Consider the following 10064-nt stretch of genomic DNA (forward strand, 5'->3'; position numbering starts at 1 on the left):
CGATAAAGGTTAAAGGTTATACACAGTTTTATGTGTTGGTAAGACAAATCTGGCTATCAAAACACGTGGATATTTTTCCTAAACACATAGCATCAATACAAAACCTGCTAATAGGATTCAATAGTCGTAACGTCACTTCCTTCCTAATGACGCATGTAACTTAGCAACACTGGCTCTAAAATATCGGAACAATGGCGGACGTCCGTATGAAATATTTCTCCGTCGAGCATAAAAGCGTATCCAGAGGGGAAAAAAAACACATAAATTTGATCATGTTTTGACTTTTACACATTCTGGTCACAAGACATATGAAAAGTTCCAGCCAGCTTGAAGAATAAAAAGTAATGATTTTCTTTGTTTAGAACCAAGATGGCCGCCGTTGCCGGGGTGCGTGACATCAGACTACTGAATCCTATTGAAAATGTCAACAACAAAAACACACACACACACAAAACCGTAGAGAAACTGCTATAAATACTTTAATACTTAATCTCTTCTTCCCAAACCAATTATTATTCAATGTATTGCTCTTTCAGTGAGTTGTGCGGCTATGTGGTCTAGTGGTATGACACTCGCTTTCGGATCGGAAGGTCCTGGGTTCAAGCCTTGCGCTCGGCGCATATTTGAGTCCTTTGAAAAGGCTCTTTACTCACATTCTCTCACCGTACTCAGGTGGAAAACGAGAACCTGGTCGTTAACAACGTTGTCTTTGTCCGAAAAAATTGTAATATCGCCTAACATGCGTCAGGTCCCGTCCTACATGTTAAATATTGCTATTGCTGTTGACCAGGGACCCGTTGTAAAGCGCTTTGAGCACATTAAGTGGATATTGCGCTATATAAAGCTCATTTTTAATTAATTAATTTTTTTGATGTCATTAGCCTTCGCAGACAGTCAATCAAGGAGCACACGACTCTGATTTCAAACTCGGGTAGATTGAACTCGTTAGTATTGGTGAGTTGTCAGTCTAGAAGACACACAATTTCAACAACAACCCATGGGTAAACTGGACTCAAAAGCTTGCAATGCAAGGCCACTACTCCAGTCAAGGAGAGATAACTCTTATCACATAAAACCTGGCCCGCCGATGGGCTAAATTACCCCTCATGAGGGGGGGGGGGGGGGGGGGGGGAGGGAGAGAGAAAACTAATGTTACAGAAACCTTTTCAGTACAGCGTCCAAAATCATGATTTTGCCTTGGGTTGGGGTGGGGTGGGGTGGGGGTAGGGTGGGGGGGGGGGGTGGAGAGGGACTCTCCATCGGAGAGGTATGACTTACTGCAGTGAAAGCCGAAAGGAAGCTGTCGGGCGAAGACCCTTCTTCTCCCAGGGACCCCTCAACTGCTCCATCAGAAATTTGTTTTATTGAGGAGAAGCATAAGCATAGTGTCTTAAGATGACGAAAATCAGGGTTTCAAATTATTGCTTACTTTAACATCAAAATCCGTTTTTGGCACCTGCCTTATCTCGACACATTATCACTATGAGGCGATTGGTTACGACAGTTCCTTCCAAACTTAGCGTGGTTGGATACATGTCTGTTTGTTTGTTGTTGTTTTAAGGGTTTTACGGCGCTTGCAACACATGTAGGTTATATCAGCGCCAGTAAAAAAGGAAGAAAATGGGATAGTAAAAATTTCTAGAATTACAATTAAAACACCCAAGAGAAAGTAATATATATAGGGGAACTGGGAACAAATATGATCAAATGTAGATTCCAAGAGCATACCACCAATGTACTTAGTTTGAGGTCACCTATAAGTCTCATCCGGACACAAGTTCAAAATCCAGCAAAGAGGAATACACTCAATTGCTTAGATTATACATAAAAAATAACAAATATAATAAAACATAACAGAGAGATGATTTACAAGGAAAAAAAATATCATCTCCCAAAACAATAACTATGCATTTGACTGTTTCCCTCCCAGCCAGGACTCCGACGAGAGCCAGGAAAAAACCAAGTAATCTCATTCCAAGACAAAGACAGAAAGCATGTTGGATAACAACATGAGGGGATAGAAGACTCAGTATGTACATCCCTGCCCGGTATGGGAGGGATACATGTCTCCTTCGGAGACAAACATATATGCTGTCTATGGATTATGCGGAAACCTTTGGCACTAGTAACAGAAGGATATGATGTCACAAATATTGGACCCCATAGAATGAACAGAAAATAAGTTGTTTTTTTTTTAATTCTCCATTTAAGAATGGAACTTTTCTAACTTCAGATTTACAATAAACAAGACACATTCAAGCACACCTATGTCTTACGATTATTTCATTATGGTATGATGTATTAAACCATTCATTCTGTGAACAAATATCGAGATAAAACTGATACACTCAATCAATTCCAGCTGGTTCTCTCGTTTTTGTTTGTTTGTTTTTAAGGGTTTTACGGCGCTTGCAACACATTTAGGTTATATCAGCGGCGCCAGTAAAAAGGAAGAAAATGGGATAGTAAAAAGTTCTAGAATTACAATTAAAGCACCCAAGAAAAAGTAAGACAAAGGGGAACTGAGAACAAATAGGTATCAGATGTAGATTCCAAGAGCATACCACCAATGTACTTAGTTTGAAATCACCTACAAGTCTCATCCAGACACAAGCACAAAATCCAACAAAGAGGACCACACTCAAATGCTTACATTATACATTCAAAATAAAATAATAATACGTAACAGAGAGATGATTTACAAGGAAAAAAATATCATCTCCCAAAACAATAACTATGCATTTGACTGTTTCCCTCCCAGCTAGGACTCCGGCCAGAGCCAGGACAAAACCAAGTAATCTCATTCCAAGACAAAGACAGAAAGCATGTTGGAAAACAGATATAAGGGTATAGAAGACACAGTATGTACCTCCCTGCCCGCTATGGGAGGTCAGGATCCCCACCCAGTCTCTCGTTTTTAAGATCTTTAGTAAAGTTACATGACTTTTAAAAACACAAGACATTTTTCGACATATGTATAAGCAGTTTTCATGCTGTGTATCACTTAGAGCACATGTTTTACTATTGTGAGTGCCTCAGGCACATAAGACTAAATTAGATCAGCGTCGTTGCACATATTTCAATACGTGTGTTTGTCCTCTTTCGGTATATAAAAACAATAGGATATAATAAAGCAGTGAGGAGTAGACAGCAAAATTGTTAGAATTCTATTGTTTAAGTCGTAAAACTGTTAGAATGTTATTGATTAAGATGTGATTGGGAGATTTGTCTACGACACAGATTTAGCGTACGTAGCTCATTTTTAAAATTTGAGCTCAAAGTGTAATAGACAATAAAGTTATAACTAGAATGAATCAGATGCAATAGGTTTGAAATGCTAAGTATAATTACTGCGAAAACCCATCTGATCTCCTCCCAAAAGAAATAATCTAAAATAGTTATCATCATTTTAAATGCAGAATATAAGAAATATATAACGCAAACAACAACGATCATACGCGTCAGCTTCTGTTCTTTAGTCGCTTTTATTTGGGATTTGTTGAGGTTTGTAATATTTGATGTTATAGTGGAAGGGGTGCGACTGGTAGCATTTGAAGATATTGACTTTTGAAAGCGTCCTGAAGCACTAATTTTGAAACCTATTATGATGTTAAATAATAAAACTAATAAAATACTAATAGGTTGTAAACAGAGACGATTGATCATGCTTGTAGCTGCTCGCGCATTTTCAAAAATTATAGAGTTTCTTCTTGACACTTGCAATATTATTCTGCCTTTCTCTGTTTGCTCTACTTCAAGTGTAGCTGTGGCCAGATCTGGTATATGTAATAGTAGAGTTATAATAAAGATTAATACCAATGCTACACAGGAACGTTTCGGCGTGAACAATGTCTTGACCTGAAACGGGAATGCGACACTGACCATTCTCTCAAATGCCATGTATGTTAATATCCAGGAAGCAGTTTCAGTCAACACCTCTTGTGAGTTCACATGCACAAGAAAAGCCAGGGTTATAAAGCTAGTTTCAGAAGCGGAATCGTCATAAACCTTTGCTATTTCCGCCAGTACAATCATCAACCATCTAAAGAACGACGCTATACAGTAGCAGAGGTCTGAAAAGGCGAGACCTGCAAAAATGGTTGTAGAACTATATGTTAAAATACCTTGTCGATAAAAGACAATGATGTTAATCATATTAGTTATAATACCAAAACTGGATAATATGCCAGCCGCTATTAATTGCACGAGAATATGATCCAGAAGAGTAGCCATAATCAATGGGGACAAGTCGTAATAATAGTACTCAGATTTGTCATAGTGAGAAAATGTAAACCCTGGTAGAGAATGGTTGTCCAACACATGTGTTATTTCGCTCTTTTCAGGAGGGTCATTTGAAAATAACCAAAGATGGGCACTACTCCGGTTGGAAGGAATTGTGGATTCTTGAACCTTTGAGGCCATAATGTGAGAAACTGTGCTGGTTGGGCCAAATTGGTGGAACAAGCTAAAATAGTAATAAAACACAAGCCGTGAGATTTTGTGTGGAGCAATATCTTCTACTATATAACATGTTTTTCGATACTAGAAATATATGAAATGCTTTGTAAATTAATATCTCAGCATTTGCCTTTTCAAGTTTCCATTAACGAATTACCAAATCTTGTTGCTAAATATTCTGAGATCAAAGTAAGTTTGATTAAGGGAAACTCGACTTTCACACTCAACACATTCATGAGTTCTGAGTTCTTTTCTTCAGCAGTGCTTTTAAGTTGACTCATTTACACGGTCCTTTATCCTTTGTTATTTGGTGAATTTCGGTGATTGGAGTTCGGCTGCTATAATAATAATAATAATAATAATAATAATAATAATAATAATAATAATAATAATAATAATAATAATAATAATAATAATAATAATAATAATAATATATCATATATATAAATATTATATATATATATAATGATATGATAACAATAACGTTAATAATTATGATACGTAGTATTAATAATTAAAATAATCATGATAATTAGAATAATAATAAGCTTTTATAAAACGCATTTCACCCATGACCAGTTAGAGGCCGCTGAGCGCAATATAATATAGATAGTATGAAGATTGCGTCACTCAGGTCTTTATTATTGTTTTTTTGCCATCCGCGTTTTTGAGTAATGCTCACTGAACTGTATTAACCTGACTACAAACGTTTCATGGATACACACAGTTTTGTGTGTTGGTCCGTTATACTTCCGGATGGCAATGTTATGAGCTTCTTAGCCAAGCGCATACTATCTATATGATATTAAAATATTTTGTAAAAACACATGGGACTGGAGCAGATTCCTCTTGGGCGAAAAATCTACAATCCTGTTCTTTAATTGACTGATGAGCCCATGATACTTGCCGTCTTCACTTCGACAAGACGGTTCGACCAGCCCCCATACATCCCTGAAAGCCCCCTGTGGGTTATGTGGTCTAGTGGTATAACACAGCGATGAGAAAACCCTAATTCAGGCGGGGGGGGGGGGGGGGGGGGGGGGCACGATGGGCAGTGTGGCTCAGCGGTAGGTCTTTGCTTCGATGGTACCCAAAAGGTACCGAGTTCGATCACCCGCCGCTGCGCTATGTGGCCTTGAGCAAGTCACCTCTCCCCCCCCCCCCCCCCCCCCCCTAGCTCAAACTGCGGCGCTACACTGCGGCTGACACCTGGGTTATTTCAGTCTTCCCTTGGAATAGACCCTAGAGACAAATTTTCCCCGTGGGATGAAAAAAGGGATTTTTTAAAAAATTCTTTTATTATTTTGGTACAGATGTGATTCTTTATTTTATTTATATAAAATCTCAAAGCATATTTTCTTCTTAGCGTTAGTCATTGAGAGTTCTCCTTTTTGGGGGTGGGACCAGAATTTAACTAAGACTGATTTAACTAGAGAGCTGAGCCGGTGTTACCAATACTTAGCTTCTATAACCAGGACAAATCATTCGTTTGGACAGAAAAATATATAAAAACTTACCGCTTACCGTCAAAAGCAGTTTAGATTTGAAGCTACATTTGTTTTCTATCAAAAAACATTCGGTACTAGACAATCCTTGATGAATTTCAAAAGTTGTGTTTGAAATTATATCGTAAATTTTTCATGATTCATTCCTCGCGAAATCGTGTTTTTTTTTTTCGTCTGTCCAATGGTTGGTGCCCCCTAGTGCCAAGTGCCCTGCCGCCTGCCGCGCAAAACAAAGGTTTTTTAAAAAGTTTATTGAGAAAAAGATACGGAAAAAAGTGTCCCTAGATAGGTATGCAATTTGGTGCATTAGTGCAGTAAAAATTGGTGCGCAAAATTAGTTCGTAGCGGATGCGAGACTGTGTGTGTGTGTGTGTGTGTGTGTGTGTGTGTGTGTGTGTGTGTGTGTGTGTGTGTGTGCGTGTGTATGTGTGTGTGTGTCTCTTTCTTTTTTTTTTTTTTGGGAGTGCCTACGTACACGGTAACGGGGCATCTAGCCTCAGGATCTACGTACACGTAAACTGGTTTACCGTTGCAACACAAGCAATAGATGGTCCTCGCTGTCGTGACCGCGCGCGCTCGTGTGTGCGTGTGTGTGTGTGTGTGTGTGTGTGTGTGTGTGTGTGTTATTTTAAAAAAAATCAAAACAATTTTAACCATTAATGGCGAGATTCCATCTTACACTCCCCAAACTCCAGATCTTAGTCTTAATGTTATCATTAAAAGACAAGCTTTGGGATTGATAGTTTAATTGAAGCCCGAGTCGAAATATACTCTTACTACTGCTCTCTTGGTGGAAACGATCTATTCTGCATAAGCAATCTGGAGAAAAAAATCAGTGTCACTGTAAAAGGTTAAAATTTCACGAAGTACGCACCGTGAACACCGCTGTAACAATCCTTTGATCTACGTCATCAGGCAACCCATTGTTTCTTTCATCTTTTCCCATTCCCCCTTACTATCCCCCCCCCCCCCCCCATTCCCCCGCGCCTCTCTCTCTCTCTCTCTCTCTCTCTCTCTCTCTCTCTCTCTCTCTCTCTCTCTCTCTCTCTCTCTCTCTCTCTCTCTCTATCTCTCTCTCTTGTCATAGTGTTATCCCTTCCCCTTCCCATCTCATTGTAAAATGAAAACGTTCTGCTGTTTGCAGATACATGTATGATTGTTTTGTTTTTTCTCTCTCACTAGGCATTTGAAAAAAAAGCAAAAACCTGAAAAAAATACAAAACAACTTAACCTTTTAAAGGCGAATATCAATCTTACTTGGACCAAAAATAAAATCTTACCGTTTTCATCAAAAGACAAAAAACAAATTACAATTTAAAAACTTGAGCTTTTATATAGAGCAATATCCACCCAACGTGCTCAAAGCGCTTTTTATCAATATTCTTACTGCTCTTATGGTGGAAACGTTTTTTTTTTCTGCGTTAAAAAATAATATAAATGACGACTATTATTTGAAAACAAAAAAAATCAATGTCACGGGCAAAGGGTTAATTGCAGTACTCCTGCATCCTGTGAGACTCCTACGGCACTTGCTAATCATAAAAAAAGAAAATAGCAATCAACAATACTAAGTTGAAAAAAAAAGAAGAAAAAAAGGAGGAGGAGCAAACCCAGTAGCAATGCAACCTTTTAGCGGCGAAAATCGATCTTTGACCCAACACCAAATCTTCTATCATCAAAAGACAAGTAACGGCAAAACTATTATAGACAATTGAAGTCCGAGTTGCGATACTCTCTTGGTGGAAACGCTGTATTCCCCGTTAACAATAATAAAGATAAAAGCAAACTACTATCTAAAAGCAAAAAATTAGCTTCGCTGTTAAGGGGTTAAGAACACCTGCAACTGCAACTGCCAGCATCCTTGAGATGTCTACGTCACCAAGGTCACCAATCGACACGTCTCCCTTTCGTCTTCATCATGCAACCCCCCCCCCCCCCCCCCCCCCCCCCCTTTTTTTCTTTTATTCAATCAACTTTACTGCTGGTGGACCCCAGGCCTCTCTACAAGTTCAAGAAATAATACTCACTTTTTCTCTTCGCCAACGAAAATATCTACCCCCTACCGGTCTAATTATTTGTAGCAGACGACAAATTTCTCAAAAAGGTCACGTGACACTGTAAAAACAACACAGGAAGTCCATGAAAGCTTATTTACGACATTTCCTTTGAACCGTGTAAACAACAAAATTTCGTTTTCATTCGACTCAACGGGTCAGATTGGCCGGTATTTTTTAACGAACTAAAGTTCTGAAAAATCAAAATGTTTCTTAGAAAGTTGAAAGATGCTAGTTTTTGAAACAGAGGTAGGTTTTAAAAAAAAATCTTTATATTTTACGTGAATGCATGTTCAAGGCGAGTTGGACGTGCAGCGGAGGTTGGTAGGCCAAAGCGTCGACCATTACACCTGTCATCTAGTTTTTTTTTCACATATCCGAACTATTTCAATCCCCAAAAACATTATGGTAAGCATAATAGTTAGAGATGCGATGATAAGTAGCATTTATTACAGAGCTGAATTTCATTAACGTTTCGGGTTTGCCCTTCATCTTAAGGGGTAATCTATCCTTCATCGTTTCGTTTGTATTGTCCGTGATGTTGAAGGCCCACACTTTTTATTGAGAAATATGGCGACATGGTGATGGTAAGTACGACTTTTCATCGAGACGAAAGTTATGTACGTTTCGGGTATGCCTTTCATCTTCCATAATAAATTACCCTTCATCGCATTTTCTCCTTTTCGAGCTAATACTACCCCATATATGATAGTGAGCAATCCAGATATGGCGGTGATGACACTATTCACGAGACGAATGTTGTGAACGTTTCGGGTATGCCCTTCATCCACCGTAATAAATTATCCTTTTGTTGCGTTTTCACTTTTCCGAGATATCAAGACCCCATATATTATTGTATTGGGAGCTTTCAATCGGCAAGCAAATTAATGCTCTTCTATTGAAAGTTCGTGGGGCCATTCAACTATCCTCGGCTAGCTGATCCCCTAAGTTGTCGAGAGAAGAGAGTCCGCATGATGGGTATTAAGTTTGAAAGCCATTTTTGTGTGGCTGGATGGGTCGGTAGCTGGTGTGACTTCTCGCGGATATCTCCCTCCCTCTCTCTCTCTCTCTCTCTCTCTCTCTCTCCTTCTCCTCTCTCTCTTCTCTCTCTCTCCTCTCTCTCTCTCTCTTCTCTCTCTCTCTCTCTTCTCTCTTCTCTTCTCTTTCTCTCTCTTCTCTCTCTCTCTCTCTCTTCTCTCTCTCTCTCTTCTCTCTCTCTCTCTCTCTCTTCTCTCTCTCTCTCTCTCTCTCTCTCCTCTCTCTCTCTTTCTCTCTCTCTTTCTCTCTCTCTTTCTCTCTCTCTTTCTCTTTCTCTTCTCTTCTTTTCTTCTTCTTTCTCTCTCTCTTTCTTTCTTTCTTTCTTTCTTTCTTTCTTTCTCTCTCTCTCTTTCTCCCTCTCTCTCTCCCTCCTTCTTTCTTTCTCTCTCTTTCTCTCTCTGTCTTCTATCTCTCTCTCTCTCTCTTTCTTTCTTTCTTTCTCTTTCTCTCTCTCTCTCTCTGTATTCTCTCTCTCTCTCTCTCTCTCTCTCTCTCTGTGTCTCTGTCTGTCTGTCTGTCTGTCTCAGCTAGGCGGAGGTTGCCGTGTCGGTTGGATCGCAAGTTCGGCTTTTACACTGTGATCTATTTTTAAATTCTCTCTTTTCATCCAGCACTTCTCCAGACCCAATATTTCTCAACATCATATACAAGGTTGTGCTTCTACAATTCTGATTGAAATAGATAGGGCTAAACACAGATTCAAAACCGGTCCAAAACCGGTAAATAAACAAAGAGAAGTTTCATCAGTAAAAAAAAAATGTATTTATAATTTGCTAAATTAAAAATCAAGTCGCTGTCAGTAATTTGTGGTGTTTATCAAAAATAAAATGTTATTAAATAAGTTTTATTTAGAATTTAGTTACTATTTATTTGTGTTAAACTGGATTTCAACCTAAAATCAAATTTGGGCCAAAAAAAAAAAAGTAATAATCGTGAACCAAACTTAATTCAGTCTTTTGAATACCATTATCATTATGGCAACTATGTAGGAATTTTTGGCTATGTGGTC

The 10064-nt window shown here is 38.7% G+C and overlaps 1 protein-coding gene across 1 annotated transcript in view; it reads right to left on the reverse strand.

Annotated features, from left to right (window-relative positions):
• Positions 1 to 2179: 2179 nt before the first annotated feature.
• Positions 2180 to 10064, reverse strand: part of LOC144958723 (uncharacterized) — a 9514-nt gene continuing 1629 nt past the window's right edge. The window contains exon 2 of the mRNA XM_078890893.1: positions 2180 to 4465. Within this exon, the coding sequence (XP_078747019.1) occupies positions 3199 to 4422 (1224 nt within the window). The 5' untranslated portion in view covers positions 4423 to 4465 and the 3' untranslated portion in view covers positions 2180 to 3198. The remainder of the gene's footprint in view (positions 4466 to 10064) is intronic.

Source organism: Berghia stephanieae, chromosome 13, assembly GCF_034508935.2.
Source record: "Berghia stephanieae isolate SIO BIC M18660-M18661 chromosome 13, UCSD_Bste_1.3, whole genome shotgun sequence".
NCBI lineage: Eukaryota > Metazoa > Mollusca > Gastropoda > Nudibranchia > Aeolidiidae > Berghia > Berghia stephanieae.